General features: G+C 34.8%; 1 protein-coding gene across 4 annotated transcripts; it reads left to right on the top strand.

The window, feature by feature from the left end:
• Window positions 1–4,937: 4,937 nt before the first annotated feature.
• On the top strand, window positions 4,938–8,792 carry LOC106423452 (salicylate/benzoate carboxyl methyltransferase-like). Of its 4 annotated transcripts, XM_048759265.1 has the most exons (8): window positions 5,027–5,086; window positions 5,201–5,475; window positions 5,792–6,424; window positions 6,506–6,587; window positions 6,889–6,991; window positions 7,260–7,658; window positions 7,749–8,009; window positions 8,121–8,792. In XM_048759265.1, the coding sequence occupies exons 4-8, from the start codon at window positions 6,529–6,531 to the stop codon at window positions 8,472–8,474; spliced, it is 1,176 nt and encodes a 391-aa protein (XP_048615222.1). In that variant the 5' UTR covers window positions 5,027–5,086; window positions 5,201–5,475; window positions 5,792–6,424; window positions 6,506–6,528; the 3' UTR covers window positions 8,475–8,792. The 4 variants fall into 4 exon arrangements, with proteins under 4 accessions (XP_048615223.1, XP_048615222.1, XP_048615221.1 ...); XM_048759264.1 differs by having other exon boundaries at window positions 5,834–6,587; XM_048759263.1 differs by having other exon boundaries at window positions 5,792–6,587.
• Window positions 8,793–21,515: the final 12,723 nt, after the last annotated feature.

Raw genomic sequence — 21,515 nt, 5'->3', positions numbered from 1 at the left:
CGTAACTTTACGAGGAAATAACGAGGATAAATAATCTTATATATACTCCCGAGCGCTCACTCTTTCTTTCCTCTCCACTTCCTCTCCACTTCCTTTCTATTTCGTAGCAATGGTAAGTCTCTCTAATTCCTCTCTAATTTGATTTGTTTAGGATATATTAGGTGGTTAGTGTAGGAAATTTAGATAGGTTTACGGGTTTTATGTTAATTAGTGTTGATTAGGTGGATAATGTAGGAAATTATGCTGTTGATGTTAATTTTAAAAATTAAATATTTTTTTTCCAGACGATTCGAAAGAACAGACTTACTCCCCATTACAGACAGATGTTCGGTGAGCCTGGTAGTCGTTTAGACCCGTCGTCTTCTTCATCTCCCGGTTCTTCTTCAGCTCCCGGTTCTTCGGGTCCGGAGACTGTCCCCGAGACTAAGCCTTCTCATAGAGTCTCTCGGTCGCCTTCTTCTAGTGCACCATCGGTTCCTCCTGCCTCCTCCGATGGCTCCTCCGACGATGCCTCCTCCGACGGCTCCTCCGACGATGCCTCCTCCGATGGCTCCTCCGACGATGCCTCCTCCGATGGCTCCTCCGATGCCCGCCGATGTTCATCCCGATTTGATGGTGCCTCTGAGTGCTGCTTACTCGCAGTACACTTTCGAGGACATTCTCCGTCTGCCAGGCAGAGAAAGTTTACCAGTCATCGACCCCGACCGACCGGACGGAACTTTGTGGTATGTTACATTAATTTTTTTTTAATTCGTTTAAAATTCTTTCATAATTTATATTTTAAATTTGTTTTTTTTTCAGGTTTGGGGTTGACGGATGTCTTGCATCAGACGTAACCGACACGATCAAAGGTTACTTCTCCATGCCACATCCGAACTGGAGTAAGACGCCTCACTATGTCAGAAAGACGGGGTTCAAAATTTACGCTGTAAGTTTCTATTAATTAATTATATATACTTTAATTTTTTCATGATTTATATATATTTCTTTAAAAAAAACTAATTATTTATTTAATTTTTTCCACAGCAAAAATATCATTGGGCCTTGGGGTCACTGAGAGGGTGAGAAAAGCGGTTTACGCGAAGGCAAAAGTTCGCTTGTTGGACACGGTCTCCAACTGGAAGGGTGACTGGATCGTGAAGGGATATGAGCGTGGCAAACCCGCTGAGCTCACCACGGATGTGTGGGATGGCCTTATCCATTATTGGTGTCTTCCTGATTCCATTAGAATTGCCCAGTCTTGCTCTAACTCCCGTAACATGGTCGATGAGCACGGGAACGGGCCGATGCTTCACACTACGGGCCAAAAACCCCACGCCGGTGGCCGTATGGAAACGGTAATTAAATATTTTATTAAATAAATTTTTTAATATATATATTTTTATTCTAACTTTCTTAAATGTTTTTTAGGCCAAAGAGACGAGACATCTTCCGTCTCTTATGGAACTTTACGAGAGGACCCACAAGAACAAGGCGGGCGTATTTGTAGATGGCATGTCCGAGCAAATCTACAACGACGTGGTTGCTCGGGTTGAAGGCCGCCAGACCCAGCTGACCCAGCAGTCAACCGACGGATCACCCGTCACCTTATCCACACTTGAAGTGGATAAGATTTACGAGGAGGTAAATTTTCTAAAATTTTAATTTTTATTATTCATTTAATTTAACTTTAAATTTTTACTAACAATATTTATTTTTTGTTAAGGTTGTCCCTAAAAAAAGGGACGGACGTTGGGGATTGGTTCCGTCAACGATGTTCCGAGAGCGACATCGTCTTATGGTCAGCGACGGGATGATGAAGTCACTGAGCTGCGTAACGAGTTGGCCTCGACAAAAGCTCGTATGGGTGGAGTTGAGGGCTTCTTAGACGTTATCGCGGCCACAAATCCGGAATGGGAGTCCATGCGACAACAACAACCCATTCTAGGCGAGTCATCCGACACACATAATGAGGTGGATGTTGCGAGGAGGAGTGAGGAATTCTACCAGGCGATGAACGACCTTTAGTTCTTTTTTCCGGTTGTTGTATTATAAATTCAAAACTTATTTATATATAAAATATTTTCGTATTGATTTTTATTTTAAATTATAATTTTATTAATAAATTAAATAATTTTATTAATAAATTAATAAATTAAATAATTTCAATTATTTTTTTAATTATATTTTTAAATTCTGTAAAAAATAAAAAAAGAAGTAAATTCGTAGCTAATTTACGACCTATTTACGTAGAAACTTTACGAGGAAATGACGAGAAAAAATAAACGAGTATTTTACGAGGATACGTTTACGAGGAAATGACGAGGAAAGATAAACGAGTAATTTACGAGGAAATACTTTCGTGGTAGTTACATGTACTTTACGAGGAAAACTTTCGAGATATTTACGTGTAGTTTACGAGGAACACGTTTCGAGGTATTTACGAGGAAATACAGCGACCTCCTTACGTGGAATATTTACGTGGTCTTTACGATGAAATGATGTACTTCGTCTTTATGACGAAATATTTTCCTCGCTAAGTTACGACGAATTGGCGAATAAATATGTGTTACGACGAACGAGTAACGACAAAACGTATTTCCTCGCTAATTCCTCGTAAAACCTCTTTTACAAGTCACAATTGAGGATTCTCCCGTCGTTAATGATTACATGTCGAACATGTGCATTTCGAACAGATCAACATATGCACATATTGTAAGACTAAGACCAATACATCTTATATATTAAAATAGAAGTCACAATTTTGATTCATGTGAGATTTTTAAAAAAATGAAACCAATTGACATATTTCTAAAAAGTCATGTTATATTTAATCTCTAATCTTATCATTAAAAATTTTGGCCTACTAGAATTTTTTATTGGGCTATCAATAATTGAATTTAAACAATAGATGATCCATTGGATTTAAATTAAATAAATATAATTTAATATTGTGATACTATACATCCATTTGTTAATTATTTAAATATTTGTGGATGTTAACTTTTAAAATTATAAAGATTTTTTTTAAATAACAAAAATCATATCTTATATATTAAAACAGAAGTCACAACGTTGATTCATGTGTGTTTTTTAAAAAAATGGAACAAATGGTCATATTTCTAAAAAGTCATGTTATATTTAATCTCTAATCTTATCATTTAAATTTTGGATCTACTAGAAATTTTTATTGGGCTATCAATAATTGAATTTAAACAATAGATAATCCATTGGATTTAAATTAAATAAATATAATTTAATGTTGTGATACTATACCTCCATATGTTAATTATTTAAATATTTGTCGATGGTAACTTTTAAAATTATAAAGATTTTTTTTTAAATAACAAAAATCATATGATTAATATTTACTACATTAAACCAATGAAAACAATTTTTAAACTATATAGTTTATTTTAAAAATTAAATAAAAACTAAATGTTTAATTATTTATTAGATAATATAAATCTATAAAGAGAAGAGTTTAATTTTTTAAAAACTTTCTAAATTTGTGAAAGAGAAAAGGACAAAAATAGCACTAAATCAAGTTTATGTTCCCAAACTAGCACTTAAAGTCAAAAGTTACAAAATAACACTTAATGTTTTATCAAAAGTCACAAACTTAGGGTTTAGGGTTAAAGGGTGGGGTTTATGATTTAGGGTTTAGGGTTTAGGGTTTAGAGTTTAGGGTTTAGATTTAGGGTTTAGGGTTTAGGGTTTAGGGTTTAGGGTTTAGAGTTTAGGGTTTAGAGTTTAGGGTTTAGGGTTTAGAGTTGAGAAATGAGGTTTTGGGGATAAGATTTCAAATTTTGAAAAATAAAAAAATTAAAATTTTCAAAGGATAAACTTAGAAAGGTGCTATTTTGGTCATTTTAGTTTTTGAGTGCTATTTTTGTGATATAAACTTAGAAAGGTGCTATTTTGGAGATTTGCCATTTGTGAAATGTTACAATATCTTTGAATATGACAATAAAACAATATTTCGTTAATCTTTATATATATAGTTACAATTTTAATAATGAAATAATAATACGAAAATATGTATATAGATGAAGATACAAATAGTACATGTGCAAGTTTGAAACAATCTATTCAATGAAAAAAATATACCTTAAACTTATTTTGTTTTAAAATTGATAGACAAATATATATATTATAATATATACCAATTTAGAGTTAAAAACAAAATATTTTTATAAAAATGAATGAAAACAAAAATCTACGCGGTTGCGCGGATCGAGATCTAGCATGTTTTTGAGCTTCTCAAGCAGTATTGCATGTTAACATATCTCATCTAAAATTTTTAAGCATCCGCGACTATGTGTATTTTGTAGTTTCTACTCTCCGGTTCCAGCAGTTTCGATATGTGAAACAAGCAAATGAAGAGCAAAAACTGTTGAGAAAATCTTTAGTTAATAATTATTCGGCACTCAATCGTACTGTATAGATCACATATATTGCATATTTCATGAAGGACCATGCATGGTACCCACCTCTTTGTTCTTTCTTTTATATGAAGAAATTTGAGTGTACTAGTCGATCGTGGCCTACGTACAAACTCTATGGGCAGAAATAATGCAGCACCAATATAAATTTTTTCTAAACCGAAGTTTTGTGTTCCACATGATGTGAGGTCTTTATTTCCTTATGGCTCGAAACTAAACATCCTTAAAAAAACTCACACACAAGCATCTAAATATAACACACCAACATTGCTATAATTACTAATAATTACTATCACGTCCTTTCAATTGTAAATTTATCTTAACTGAATTAAAGTCAACAAAAAAACATAAAATCTGGATGAATCTTCTATAGAATTCGTTTTTTGGGTCTAATGTTAAGTATCTATTAGTGGCATTAATTTATCACAAAGGGCATCGGCTTTGCTACACATGGCTGTGTTTCATGTATTTGTTCTTTTTATATGCTAAGATTCTACTTTTTTCTTTTTAGTATGCTACTTGATTAAGTTCCATTTCTCTATAAATTGAAGTGCGAGTTGCATTTTCAACACATATCTTCAAATAACTCTCATTGAGTCATACCATTAATAAGTACGATAAAAGATGGATTCAAGATTCAACGATACCGTTCATTCCTTGAGGTTATTTTGTTTGATTTAACTGTTTCACAAATTCACAATACATTTACATATATATATATATGCTCCAATCAAAAGTCTGCTCCCCATTGTTCCTCAGCCTGTTTTGGTATATAGGCCAGTTGCATCTAAAGCTCCTCATGTTGATCCATCGTCGGATGCCGTTTCTGGTGAAATTGTGGCAACTGATCCGATTTCTAAAGCTGCTCAGACGGTTGCAGGTTCATCACTTACGAAAGCTATTCAAGTTGATGAAATTGGTCAAATTACAGGAACGGGTAATATTGTAGAAGCTAGCCAGGCTGCTATTACTGCTTCTCTCACAGGTTTCAAAAGCCCACCAACAAATCAGTCTCGGCAAGACCATGTTTATACGGTCGACATTGGTAATGGTAAACTTTTTGTGGACTTAACGCCTGAAGGGCTTATTACAAATGGCCAAAATTTCTAGTGACAATAATCTTCGGTATTTAGGTGCAGAAACAAAATGACACATTTTTTTTTTTTTTGAGAAAACAAAATGACACATTTGTTTGGACTTAGTACATACATAGCTTTTTAGGTTTATAAACATCTCAACCTAATGATGTTAAAAACAACATCCAACCTAATTTCTTTTAGTAAAAATAAAAAATATCTATAGTTAAGAAATGGATATACATATTTAAGACTATAAAATGTTCATTAACATAATCAATAAATAAACAGATATTCACCTTAACTACTGGAGCATCGATGTGAAATCCGCAGGCTCTTGGACATGGCGACAACTGCTCAAGCTTCGCGGTCTTGCGGCAAGGTTTTTAAGAGCTAGAGTGGGAAATGGAACAAGAATAAATTTTTGGTTTGATCATTGGACAGTGCTTGGTCCTTTGATTAATGCTTTCGGTCCCACAGGTCCATCTGAGCTTGCACTCCTATTGGTTGGAATTTCAGAGGTGCTCGTTCTCAGGCAGCAGAAGAACTACAGATTGCTCTAACTACTTTTCATCTCCCTGCAACCTCGCATGTGAAAGACAAGTATGTTTGGGTCGTTAATGACCATGAGAGTACTTCCTTCTCTATTGCCAGGACATGGGATGAAATCAGAAATAGAGCAAGAAAACAGGAGTGGACGTCTAACATTTGGTTTAAAGGGTCTGTCCCGAGACACTCTTTTAACTTTTGGATTGCTCACCTTGATAGACTACCAACAAGGCAAAGGCTTGCTAGCTGGGGTATCTTGATCTATGATTCTTGCTGCCTATGCGACATGGTCCAGGAGTCTAGAGATCACTTGCTTCTTCGCTGTGAGATCAGTGAAAGCATCTGGAAAATGGCCCTTCAAAGGCTAGGTTACAGGTCCTTTCTTTTCCATACTTGGACTTCTTTTATGCATTGGCTTTCCCACAGAGATTCATCTTGCCCACTCCTGCTTAAAAGGTTTGTGGGACAAGCTGTTGTGTATGCGTTGTGGACAGAACGCAACCGAAGACTCCATGACGGTATTACTACCACTTCAGCGGTAATATTCAAGCAGATTGACAGATTTATAAGGGACGCTATCCTCTTATGCAACACTGGCTTCGTTTTGAGTAGCTGATTCCTAAGCTTCCTATTAGCTTCTTTTGGAGTTTCAACCTTGTTTTTAATGATTTTTGCCTTGGTTGATTCTTCTTCGTACTAACCTTTTTGTAAATTTACAAACTCTGTCTCATATTATTTATGAAATTCACATATTTGGCAAAAAAAAAATATATATATATATATGCTAGTTAATATTGCATGTCCATGTCCACTACTAATCTATGTATTCCGCGATGTAGGTATACTGATGAAAAGAGTGACGATGAGTATGCATTTGTGAAAGCTTTACGTATGAGTGGTGGAGTTGGAGCCAACAGTTACTCCGCCAATTCTCTACTTCAGGTTCTTCAGTATTCTTTTCCTTTTAGCTTAAATAACAAAATTAATCTTATTTGGTAAATCAGAAGGAACGAAATAATCATTTCATTATGGTGAATATTTAATTTAAAATATTAACCAACAAATGGTAAGAGGTGCTATATAAGAAGAATAATCTAGACTTGCTTATATGAAATTGTGAATCAATCAACCGTGGACGAATTTTTTGTTTTGTTTTTGGAAACATGATTATAGTCTCGAGATATTACTTAACTCTTTGTTTGGTTCACAGAGAAGAGTTTTATCAATGGCCAAACCAGTCTTGGTAACAAACACAGAAGAAATGATGATGAATTTAAACTTCCCTAACTATATCAAAGTTGCTGAATTGGGTTGTTCCTCGGGGCAAAACACGTTTTTGGCTATCTCTGAGATCATCAACACCATCAATGTGTTGTGCCAAAACTCGAATCAAAACCCTCCAGAAATCGACTGTTGTCTCAATGATCTTCCAGAAAACGATTTCAACACAACGTTCAAGTTCGTGCCCTTCTTCAACAAGGAGATCATGATGACAAACCAAGCATCGTGTTTCGTCTATGGAGCACCAGGTTCCTTTTACTCTAGGCTCTTCTCTCGCAATAGCCTCCATTTTATACACTCCTCAGACGCTCTCCATTGGCTCTCTAAGGTAATTTTAGACGCTGTTATAACATTTTCATTTACATAAAACTGAGTTATTTGATAATTAAACGGCGGAGTTGTGTTTTTATAATTATAGGTTCCAGAAAATCTCGAAAATAATAAGGAAAATGTGTACATATCAAACTCAAGTCCTCAAAGTGCATACAAAGCTTACTTGAATCAGTTTCAACGAGATTTCTCAATGTTTCTAACGTTACGTTCTGAAGAAATTGTCTCTAATGGACGGATGGTTCTTACCTTCATCGGTAGAAACACTCTTAACAGTGATCAATTTTATAGAGATTGTTGTCACGTTTGGACACTGCTATCAAAATCTCTCGGTGACCTAGTCTTCGAGGTATATATATATATAACCAAATTGTTCATTAGTTATAACTTATAACTATTATTAATCACAACAATCTGTTGTCCAAAAAAAGAAAAATCACAACAATCTCTTTATTAACAGGGCCTAGTGAGTAAACCAAAACTGGATGCATTCAACATGCCATTTTATGATCCGAACGAGCAAGAACTCAAAGAAGTGATACAAAACGAAGGTTCTTTTGAAATCAATGACTTAGAAACACATGGATTTGATCTTGGCCATAGTAACTGCGACAACAACGAAGAATATAACTATGAAGCGGGATACAATGAAGCCAAATCTATAAGAGCCGTTACTGAACCAATGCTTATTGCTCATTTTGGAGAAGATGTTATCGATATCTTGTTTGATAAGTATGCTCGCCATGTGACACAACACGCGAGCTGCAGAAACAAAACGAGTGTCACTCTTGTCGTTGCGTTGACTAAGAAATAATCAGCTTCTGCTTTAATATAGTTGCTTGTTTATTTACTTAAGATTTACTGTCGTTTCTCTTCCAGCTAATAAATTCTAAGACTTGCCCCTCATGTGATGATATGATGCTTGTCCTGGAAAATGGATTGTTATTGTAATTGTAATATGTGATATATGTTCTATGTGTAATAATCATCAATGATAAAATGCATGGTCAATTTGGTAAAACAATAATACTTATGTTTCCACATTAAAAATAGTTTTAGGAGTTTTTCCATAAGAGAATATTATTTATTAGGTTTTAAAATTTTGAAGTCTTATAAACACAAAAAAAGAACTATGATGTTGCTAATGCAGGTTAATTACTTTAAGCTCATACAATTTGATTAAGCGAATCTTCGTCAGCGCGCACACACACACACACTTGTTCTCAATTATTTTTAAATTTAATCAACTGATAATAATATCCGTACAATTGTGCGAGTCAAATTCTAGTTTTATTGATGTATGTTATATATTAGTGCTGCATGTTTTAGGTAACATTTTAATGGTGCACGTTTTTAAAAATCTCCATTATTAAAATTATGCACGTAAGGATAACTCATGAGTTTTTTCGGTTGATTAAATGACATTATATCCAAATTTATTTAAGGATATTTCATTAAGGTAACTGAAAAAGACAAAAAATAAAATAGGAAGTTTAAATTCATTTAAGCATATTTCATTAATGTAACTGAAAAGGCAAGTAATAAATTAGTCAGTTTTATTCGTTTTATGATATTTCATAAATGCAACTAAAAAGACAAGCAAAAAAAAAAAGAGAGTTTAATTAATGAAGTAAGAATATTTTCAAATGGTACTTCTCTTTTAATAATCATCAATGATAAAATGCATGGTCAATTTGGTAAAACAATAATACTTATGTTTCCACATTAAAAATAGTTTTAGAAGTTTTTCCATAAGAGAATTCGATTTATTAGGTTTTAAAATTTTGAAGTCTTATAAACACAAAAAAAGGACTATGATGTTGCTAATGCAGGTTAATTACTTTAAGCTGATACAATTTGATTAAGCGAATCTTCGTCAGCACACACACACACACTTGTTCTCACTTATTTGAGACTAGCAGAAGATGAAGGTGAGTCCTCTCAGAGATTTGATACATCCATTGTTTAATCATTAATTACTATCAAGGAAATTAAAATTCATCCGAGTAGTTTTGAATAGTATGGTAACTAGTTCTCTGTAGTATTTCCTATTCAAACACAAGTTACATAACAGCCTCTGAGAAGAAAAGGACAAAATGTATTCCACAGGTATATATAATAATCTTGCATTCGTTCATCTTATACCTGTAGTTTATCCTTGTGACTTAGGATTATAAGATCAATCAAAGTTTTTTTTTATCAATCCTTGTAAAGATCATTTGACATGAACGTACATCTTCTGTGATGAAGCAAGTTACGGCTCCTGGAAAGATATACACTCTAAGGAAGAGAAGCCAAGAACTTATCTTTGACACTATATGCAGATAGCATGCAGCATTTCTTGATACACAAGCAACCTCCCACAAAATCAAAATCAAGAAAAATCCCAAAGTTGGATCAAAAACATGAACGAATGTAATCTTTTTTTTTCATCGCCAAGCTTCAAGCAGCTCAACTCTGTAATTCACACGTCCAACAATATAACTAGCATTCGAAATTGTCCTCTTCATCTTCCTCTTTTCCTCCCAACCTTTCTGCTTCTTTCCAAAACTTCCATTGTTATTATAATCAGAGACGAGTTTACACCAAGAATTTCTCTAGGTTCTGCATATTCTTCTTCTTCTTCTGCAGACTCTTCTTTATCTTTCATTTCCACCTCAACTGCTCTGATCACCATTCTCGTCCCTAGGACCCGAATTCGAGGCTGAAACCAACCTATCTCGAGACTCTTTGCGGTCCTTAAGCGTCTTTACAATAAGTTTCTTGAGGAAGTTCATGACCTGCACAGCAAACATTAGAGCCGGCAGTGGATCCAACATTTGCAATCAAAATAACACACCATTGACCAGTGACGATCTAGGATAACTTTTATAATCACAAGTACTCTACAAGACTACAATATAATTTAAAAGGACTTGGAATTTTTATTTTGTTTTAACATCAACTTGAATATTAGTGCTAGATAACATATTGAATATTTCATGAAGGACGATGATGCATGGCTTTTTCAAACACAAACTGATTATATTAAATTAAAGATCCAATAATAAACTCCATAAACTCGACAGGTACGACGATGATGCATGGTATCTATGTACCATACCATGTTATATAAGTGGTGGTAGCCTAATGGTAATTTTTTGGTGTTTGGTGTATATTTACATCAGTTTTAAGTTCGATTTTCCTGGAAACTAAATTATCATTATTTGGTCAGTTTAGGTTTGGTTTAGTCTATGTGGTTAACATGGTGAACCGTAACAGACAATTAGTTTATTTTTGGTATTAATCGGAAAATATTCTAAATTCGGGTTAGGCAGTGTGATACTCTTTCGGGGTAATCCAATATGTGGAGCCGACCAGATTAGCCAATCAAACTTATTAAAAAAAAAGATGAGGCATGGTATCCACCTATTTTTCGTTATTTTATATGAATAAATATGTGTATTAATCGATCGTGGCTTACCACAAATTCTATGGGCAGAAACAATGCAGTACGATATTGAAAATAATTTTTTTCTAAACAAGAGTTTTGTGTTCCACATGATATTGAGGCCTATGTACGTGGCATGGAGTATGCTGATTCTAGTGACTTCAACTTCGTTATTTAGGTGCAGAAACAAAAGGACACATTTGTTAGGATTTAGTACATACACTACTTTTTAGGTTTAGAAAACTCTCAACCTAATTTCATTGAGAACTCAAAATTTGGATGTTTAAGAAATAAATGTATACAGATTTTAAAATTATAAATTATTCATTAGTACAATCAATAAACACATTATTGTTCACCTTAATCGTTCTCTTTTTTTTTCCGTTTTGTTTTTCTTAATTGGCAGAAATATACCATCAGTATTCGCTTTTGGTCAAACAATTGGGCTATTATAAACAAACTCTAAAGTTTTTTTTAACTGTATTGTAAACTTTTTTTGTCTATTTTTAGCAAAAAAAATAAAACAAAGTCTACAATACATTTAAAAAGGACTTTAGAGTTGCTAATCCATGCAACTATTACGTAATCTCACACGGTTTGACTAAAGCGGACCATCATCAGCACAGAGTCTGTTCACTCTTAAACATCACACTTATTTGATGTCTTACAGATATGATCGTCATTGATATGAAATTACTTACATCTCATCGTCCAGACTTCCCTTAAAATGCATTAGAGATTACAATACACATCACACCAATCTCAAACCAACATCATATCAACTTTAATTACTGTCATATATACTAATGAATATGAATGAAAATGGAAAAATATTTTTTTTGTTCTAACTAAAAACTGAAATTGCAATGTTTGATAAGTTAATGAATGAATGAAAATTTCACACTCAGTAATTGAAGAATTAATGAACTAATATATAAAAATTTAGAACCAATCGAATTATTGTCAGTTGATTTTAGTTGGAAGTCTATGTCAAATTTAACATGAGATCAAAACTACCAGATGTTGGGATGCTCCCTGGATATTATTCCCACAATTGTCCATGTTTGAGTGTAAAAATAAAAACAAAACAATGGTCGATGCAAAGAACTCTCCGGTCTCTTAGCCGGGGTTCTTAACTCATGATTTGACATTTTTTTGTTTTTGTTTTACACTTCGGCTAAGAGACGGCTCTTATATATCTTATTTAAGAGACGGTTCTTAACCTCTCTTAGTTAAAATCTAAGAAAAGCTAAGAACCGTCTCTTAGCCGAAGCTAAGAACTGTCTCTTAGCCGAAGCTAAGAACTCCAGTTAAGAGACTGGGGTTAATGATGGTCTTGAGCCGTCTCTTAGACGAAAAGTGTAAAAAAAAAGGAAATAAACAAAAAAGTGTCAAATCATGAGCTAAGAACCTCGGCTAGGAAACCTGGGTTAATGATGCCCTAAGAGCCGTCTCTTAGCCGAAAAATGTAAAAAATAAAAAAACAAAAAAAAAATCAAATCATGAATTAAGAACATCGACTAAGAGACCAGGGTTAATCATACCCTAAACTACTCTAATGCATATATTTTCTGCTCAGATCCGCGCGTTAAGTTTCATTGGTTATAGCAAAACTACACGTCACTATGTAGAGAAACCCTAGACGACTCAAATATATGCACCATGGTTTGAACACCCTCTCCATTTTCAATACTTTTAGAGCATGATTATTCCAAAGACCCATTTAGGATTTCTTATTTTTTTTAATACTTTCAAGTAATAAATGTGAGTTAAGAGACTACATTAAGAGACCTAAACATTTATACGCTACAATGCAAATCTCTTAATTTAGGATTCTTAAAAAAATTATAAAACATTTTTTTATTAAACTTAAAATTTATTGATTAAATAAAACATAGTAAAAGATAACATTTTAAACATAGATTTAAAGAAAAACATAAAGCAAAGATTAGTAAAATAAACGATAATAATTTGAAAGCAGCATCCGAGGTCAGTTGTTGTTTTCATCACGTCCAAATTTACGCCATACATTTCAACCAAATCATAATATATAGTAATTAGCTATTATGGATTGAATCGAATTGATTAATAATTAAATCAAATTAATTAATAATTAAATTGTAAATTAATTAATAATTAATCAATTAAATTTTATTTTATTTTATTAATTTAATTCTAGTTTACAAATATATTCTGGTTTACAAAACTAAACCAGAATTAAAAAAAAGTAAACCTAGAAAAAAAAACTAAACCAAAGGTTAAACTAATTCCTTCGAACTTCAAGTCCCCCGCTCCCCCGCTTCCTCACTGATTTTTTGACACCTGTCTCTTAAGAGATGTTTCCTCTTTCCCTTGATTAAGAACCATGTCTTCAGTTTATATCTATTTTTCATTTAAAAAAAAATCCAATTTGCTTAAGAAACACAGTTAAGAACCTGCGTTAATGCTGCTCTTATTTTCTCATTTTAACATTCCACATAATCTTCTCTCTCGTCCACCTAATTTATTCAACACCCATTTCATTATAAACCTCTACAATGGTTTGTTTTACAAAATTCAACACACTACTTCACAACTCTTAATTCATATTTTTGTTTTTTACAACATAATAATTACATATTAATAATTAACTTGAAAACTAAAATAACATAACTTTTAATAATATTTATTTTAAATTATTATATTTAGCTTATTTTTAAAAATGATTATTATTAGAATTCATTTAACAAAAAAGGAATAAAACATTAAATTAGTTGATTATAAAGAAAAAAGACATTTTTTCCTGTATCCAAATGAAATGAGCGTACTCTCTATTTTATATATTAAAAATCTTGAATTTTGATATAATTTTGATATTTTTTAAAAGTTTTATTATGTAATAAATGCATTTGAATGAGTCAATTAGCTAGGAATCTATTAAAAAGTTGGAAATTTGCAAACTACCTAAAACAGTAAATGTGTAAGAGCTACAACAACTAAATAGCACATAAAATTACCTTTGAAGCCCTTTGGTAAATTGCTCATTTTCTATAAATTATTAGCTTATTTGATTTCTAAAAATTAAACAAAAATCTCATTTTCTCTCTCATTGTCGGTGTCTTCTTCTCCATCTTCTTCCTCTCCTCTCCTCTGCTTTTTTTTTTTTTTGATGAATCTAAAAAATCCAAAAAATATATTCCAATATAATGGTCTATATAATCATTTGATCACACCCACCCGTTCATCACCAGTCTTGTATATGATCATGAGTTATATCTTGTGGAGTTCGGAAATTCCTCGGATCACTTCTTAGACAAACAATATGACTCTGTCGTAGAACTAGTTTGCGCACAAAGCGAGAAAAGAGCAAAGATCCGTGCCGACGTTTGTAAAGTATGAACTGAGATTGTAAAGTAAGAACTGAGATTGCGGGAAACAATGATATTTATCTTGAATATGTTGTTGTTGTTGTTGTGAGGGGTATGGTGAGGATGTAGCAAGCCTTTATGAGCAGCATCTATAGATATCTTGGAAGAATCATAAAGGTTTACCTAATCTATTGCGGATAAATAATCAATCTCATGGTGAGTGTAGTTATAGTGTGAGTTACCCGCTAAACAAATGATTAGCTGGTTACAATACTACTTGACAAGGAAATGTATGTAATATACAGTTAATTTAACAATTATAATGGAAACAATAAATTAAATACCCGATAAGTGAATTTGTATATGTACAATAATCTGAATAACTTGTACAAAAATGTATCAACAAGCCATCATCTCAATGAATGATTAGCTAAACATTTATGTAACCAGCTAAGCAAATAATTAATTGATTACAATACTAGTTATCAAAGAAATCTATGTAATATACCGTCGATACAACAATTATTATGGAAACTACGTATTAAAAATCTGATAACTGAATTTATATCTGTACAACAATTTAGATAACTTGTATAAAAATATATCAACAATGAGTATGATTCTACTTTTCATATATTTTGTAGATTCTACAAGTCATCAGAATCAGTTACAACATAACACTCGATATACATATGAATCTTATATAATGTCACCATACATACATCGGTTACATTATTAATTGAGGTAAAACTCCACAATATATATATATATATAGTATATATATATATATATATAGTCATTTGTACCCATATCACTAAAACATGTATTAAATACCAGATCGAACTATATGTATCTGCATAAGTACCTTTCATATCCTAAAAGATTTGGGGTGCGAGTATTCTCAACCTATGTCATGCCCTAGAAAATTGCTAAATTGACTACTATTTTTTATAGTTACAATGCACCCATTTCTCTAGCAGTGGAAGGAAGAACACCCTCAGCTGCGTCTTGTTCTCCGGTTATTGCCATTTCATTGAACATGCATGTTTGGAAGGATTGGTTCTATATATTTTTCTGCCATAAACCTATCTATTAGAAGTTCATCCCAAAAAAATTAGTGGCATCCATTACGCCACAGGTTGAAGAGGGATTACACCACTACAAGAAAACATCAAAGATTCTGAGGGAAAAAATCGTCGGAATTTCGTCGGAATACCGTTATTCCGACGACATACCGACGAAACAAGTCGTCGGAAATAATTCCTCGGAATTTCTTCTTTCGTCGGAAATCCCTCGGAATTTTCCGACGGAATTCCGAGGAAACAAATTTCCGAGGATATTCCGAGGACCATTATTTTGTCGGAAATGTCCTCGGAATATACCGAGGGAGAACTTCGTCGGGATATTTCCTCGGACGTTCATCGATCGATGCGTTTTAGACATATATACATCGATCGATAGGAATATACCGACGGAACTGTTCCCTCGGATTATACCGAGGGACATGTTCCCTCGGAATATACCGAGGAACACGTTCCTCGGAATATTCCGAGGGAACAGTTCCTCGGTATATTCCGAGGAACATGTCCCTCGGTATATTTCGAACTTTTTTTTGTAAACAGATCGATCGATGGATTTATGTCCAAAAACGCATCGATCGATCGCGTGAAAAATATAATTAATTTCCTCGGAATGTAAAAAATATTAATTTTAAAAAAAAAATAAAATTTCTGAAATTTAAATTCGAAAATATGAAATTAAAATTAAAATTAAAATCATATTAATTAATATTCAAAGTTTCACAAATAAAAATAAAACATTCCGAGTTTTTGGGAAAAAAAAAATAATCTACGGGTCTGGCACGTCCGGGAACACCTCGTTCGGGTACATCCTCTGCATCATCTCCATCATTTGCTGGTTCAGCCTCCTCTGTGCCTCATAGCCCGCCTGTTGAGCCGCCATCTGGGTCTCCAACAAAGATATACGATCATCTTTGTCCTTCAACTGAGCCGTAAGTACTTCTGGATCAACAAAGGGCGGTGGTGCAGAAAAAGGAGGAACCGACCGGGTGCGACGACCCAAACCGACCAAACGTCCCTTTTTCTTTGGAACCGACTGAATAGAAAATAGCCAAATTTACAAATTTAAACAAAAAAATAAATGAATTGAACTTTAAAAAAAAGAACTTACGGATTCAACGATTTCGTTGATTCGACACCGAGACAAGTTGGTCGAAGCCGTCGAAGCGTCATCCTCGGTTTGAAGCTGAGACACTTCGTCTACCACCTGAGTTTGGACCAGGTCGACCACGTCCCTCACAAGACCGTCATCAATCTGGCCGGTCTTCTTGTTGGTATACGCCCTCCTCATTAGGGCGAGATCATCAACCGGCTCGCCATCATTTTCTTCCGCCTTGAAAAAAAACATAAATTAAAGAAACATTAGAAATTAGAAGAAATGCACAATAAATTAAAATTCTGAAACTCAAATAATTGAAGAAAAAACATTTGAACTTACCATGCGATCTCCCAGAGTGGCAATAGATTGAGCACCCAAGTTATGCTTGTAGATGCCCTTCCCTTTACGGTCGCTCCTGCGGTTGGTGGAGTTGGTGGAAGAAGTTTCTTTCGTCTCTTCCTTATCCCAATGCGCACACAACTCCTTCCAGACCGTGTCGTTCATCGACTTTGGTACCTTTTAATATAAAAAAAAAATAGTTTATTAAATTTAAAAATAGTTTAATAAATTAAAAAATTGTTTAATAAATTAAATCGAACCTTATTGATTTCCCACTTTTTCTTCCACTCGTGGATCTGCTTCCCATAGTTGTCCATAACTTTATGGACGAAGTGGTGATAGATAAAGAGCGTCTCATCGGAATTCCAGTTGAACTCTTGCTGAAAAAAAAACACAATTAGTAAAAAATTAATATTAAAGATTAAAAATATAAGTAAAAAATTAGAATACTTACCGCAAACTGACGAAACCACAGAACCTGCTTTTCGGTAGGGAAGTGAGTGAAAGTCGGATGTCCCTTGTCGAGGGCCGAGTACATCATACGGTTGATCCATGCGCTGATCCCGTTCCCGGATCGGTTGAACCTAATAAAAAGAACAAACGGTTAATAATGAATCAAAATTTAAAGAAAAAAAATGTTTAATTACCATGTTTGACCATGTCCATGTGGATACGGAGTGAGATACGGAAGATGGTCACGACCGGGCTGTTGAACCAAATCCGCAACACTCATCACTCCTGGAGGACCCGGAGGAGGAGGAGCGGGTGCAGCAGCGGGAGCGAGAGGAGCAGGAGCGGGTGCAGCAGAGGGAGATGTATGGTAGGAGCTGTGGGGCGAAGGGGAATCCTGAAAATGGGTGGAATCCCGAGACTGGCTCCCCGTACCACCACGACCACGACGCTGTCGAGGCCGGATCTGATCATCATGAGACCTGTAAATTAAAAAAAATATATTTAATAAATACAGAAATATATAAATTATTATTTTTTTTAAAAAGTCTCAAATAATTTAATCACAAAAAAATATTTATAGATATTAAAAATATTTAATAAATATATAAAAATAGTTCTAATAAAAAAAATAGTTTTAATAAATAAAAAATAGTTCAATAATTACAAAAAATAGTTTTAATAATATATATATATATATTAAAAATATTTTTAAATCCCAAATAATAGTTTTTAATCAAAAAAAAGTTGTATAGATATTAAAAAATGTTTTGTAAAATCCAAAAAATCGAATTTATATACAAAAAATTTTTTGTAAAATCCAAAAAATCGAATTTATATAGAAAAATCGTTTTGTAAAATACAAAAATCGATTTTATATACTAAAATCGATTTTCTAAATACAAAAAAATAAAAAATAATAAAAAAATTATAAATCAATTCAACAAAACAAATTATTCAACTAAATCACAATTCTAAACCTATTATACAACCAAAAATCACAATCCTAACCAATCACCTTAACAAAAATCTATCAAAACTCCACAAAAACCTAACAAATAGAATCTAAGAGAGTGGGATAGGGTCCTTACATGATTTGTGTAAGAAAAGGGGGAGATCGCCGGAGATATCGTCGGATTTCAGGGGGAAATCGCCGGAAAAAAAGAGAGGAATCGCGCAGAGGAAGAAGAGAGAAATGGGGAAGAAGAAGTGGCTCGTGGTTATAAAACCTAGGGTCCGACGGACATTTTCCGTCGGAATTCCGTCGGAATTTTAATTTCAATTTTCGCGAAATATTTGCCCGGTAAAATGAAAATATATGCCGAGGAAATTCCGACGGATAGTAAAGTATCCGTCGGAATTTCCTCGGAATATTCCGAGGAAATACCGAGGAACAATTGTTTGGGGTTTCAAAACATCAATTTTTTTGGGGTTTTTCATTTGTTATACAATTGTAATGTATACCATTGAGGATTCTTTGTATAGATTAGCATAAACCATGAAATAACAAATTTCAAAACTAATTGAAAGTATTCCCTATACCATTCATTAAAACGTATAAGTGTTTCTCTTATGTTGTGGGATTTCGTTCATACAATCGGAAAAGTGTTAATTAAGGGGTAAGGAACAAATTTTAGACTTCATAAGTAACGTAAGACACTTAATAAGGGTTATCTAGGTGTTATTCAAACCGCAAAACGTTTTTTTCGGTTTACAACCCCTATTTCCTCGGAATTTCCTCAGACTATTCCGAGGAAACCCTTGTCTTCCTCGTAATTCCGTCGGAATATTCCGAGGAAATTCCGAGGAACTAGTGTTTGGGGTTTCAATCTTGTATGTTTTTTTATAAACGCATCGATCGATGCGTTTGTTTAGAAAAACCCATCGATCGATCACCAGATGGACGAAAGCCGTAAGAATGTGATCGATCGATTGGATTGAACAATCGATCGATGGAACAAATCTGAAGCCTTCCTCGGAATATCCTCGGAAAATCTTGTATGTTTTTTTATAAACGCATCGATCGATGCGTTTATGTGAAAAAACTCATCGATCGATCACCAGATGGACGAAAGCCGTAAGAATGTGATCGATCGATTGGAATGAGCAATCGATCGATGGAACAAAATCTGAAGCCTTCCTCGGAATATCCTCGGAAAATCTTGTATGTTTTTTTATAAACGCATCGATCGATGCGTTTATGTGAAAAAACGCATCGATCGATGGGTGTGCGAACAGAATTATAAGGCAAAACCCGACCTTTTTGGATCTAAACCTCAGAACTCTCATCCCCTCCGATTTCCCCTATAATTCGCCCCCCCCCCCTTTTTCTCTCTCTATAATCATCCGATTTGAACAATTTTGGGCTCTATTCCCCTTGATTTTTCGAGCTCTACCTGATTCCTACACTCGTTTTCACCCTAAGACAGGTATACTCCGCGAATCTCCACATTCTGAAATCGTGTTCTTGAGCAATTTTTTGGGTTTTGTGTATTTCTTATTTCCGTGTTGATTCCTTGATCAAATATGCATGAAACAGATGTTTAAACATGGAATAGAACACAATTGTCTGTGATCAACGAGTTTGTAACAGGATTTGAGATGATTTACGGATTGACAATTTTTTTGAATTTGGTTTTTTTTTATCACAACTCGATTTCGCTTTTCATTTTCATGTTGCTTTGAGTTCTTAATTGATTATAACCATGTTGAGAGCAATGATTCTATTTTGTAGAGAATGAAGCGCACAAAAATGTCAGCAAAGAAGAACCCACAAGAAGAGGGTTCGTCTCATCTGGAGAAGCAAAGGCCAAAGAAGTGGGATAAGTCTGATACCACCCACTACAACAACATGAAGAAGGTAGCCGTTCCGGCTACACAACTAGCATGTCCTGAGACGATGACAATATTGGGAATCCAAGCAGACATTGAAGGACTGTTCCAGAACATGGGTCTAGGCCAACTATGCAACCTCAACGAACCCACTTATCCGGAGTTGGTACGCCAGTTCATAGCATCCGCATACGTCACCCGTCCCGATGATAGGCATCAGGAAGGTTTTCTGGCATTCGTAGTGCAGAAAGTATACTATGAGGTAACTTTCACAGACCTCTGCGGACTATTTGGATTGAGTGCAGGGGAGAGGACATCTGGTCTTTATTGGACTTCAGAGCTGTTGAACTTCTGGGAAACGATTGGCACAGGGGTTTATAGATCTTCTCAGGCAAAGGAGTCACTTATCCGGAGCCCAGTACTGAGATATGCCACACGCCTCATTGGCTCATTGCTATACGGGACAACCACAGCCGCATCAGTCACGCAATGGGAGTTGTGCCTCCTGTACCAAGGTGTGAGGCATTTGCTACCGGCATTTGGAAACTCTACATTCCCACCTGCTACTGCCTTCAACATGGGAGCGGTGCTGGCCGCAAACTTAGCAGGATACAAGGGGAAAGTAACCAAAAAAAGAGCAATGCATGTGGATTTGGTGCAGTGATTACTCGGATCCTTAGACATGTGGGTGTAGACTGCAAGAACCAGGAGGTAGCACTGGACAGATCGAACAACATTGCTTGGAACTACCTGGATGTCATTTCTCTAGTAAGTAAGGAGTTCATAGCTGGTCCCCACTCGAGGATCCATCGGGATGGTCCTTACGTCTACGTATTCCAGGACCGAGCGAAGAAAACACTCTACTGCCACCTACCTCAGATCGGTCTCACTTCTCTACTTTCAGAGGCTGCAGTTGAGTTCCTACCCCCTGCTACCGCACTAGTAGACAAGCCATCCTTCTTCACGCCAAAATATCAGACCAAAGGCAAGGGCGTGGTTGATGAAGAAGGAGAAGATGAGGCTGCACAAGCCATTCCAGATGATTCACAACCCCATCAGCTACTCCCATCAGACTCCAGCCAGTACAAGCTGCAAGAGCTTCCACCGAACGCCACTTCGCGCCAGCAACAACATTGGAGAGATCAGAGCATAAAGACAAACAACGACATGCTACACAAGATCTGGGCTGCCATTTCACGTATCAGGCCGTGTCGTTGCCAAAAGGATGATGTAGTTCATCGGGACAACTCTCCATCCACCTCTGGTTCGGGTTCGAGTG

Source organism: Brassica napus, chromosome C5, assembly GCF_020379485.1.
Source record: "Brassica napus cultivar Da-Ae chromosome C5, Da-Ae, whole genome shotgun sequence".
Lineage (NCBI taxonomy): Eukaryota > Viridiplantae > Streptophyta > Magnoliopsida > Brassicales > Brassicaceae > Brassica > Brassica napus.
This window is presented reverse-complemented; position numbering and strand designations above follow the sequence as displayed.

Excerpts from the sequence above, each read along its gene's own strand:
- LOC106423452 (XM_048759264.1), top strand. The coding sequence starts at position 6,529 with ATGCGTTGTGGACAGAACGCAACCGAAGACTCCATGACGGTATTACTA. Across the intron at positions 7,659-7,748 it reads CTCTCCATTGGCTCTCTAAG|GTTCCAGAAAATCTCGAAAA; the intron begins GTAATTTTAGAC and ends TTATAATTATAG. Across the intron at positions 8,010-8,120 it reads TCGGTGACCTAGTCTTCGAG|GGCCTAGTGAGTAAACCAAA; the intron begins GTATATATATAT and ends CTTTATTAACAG.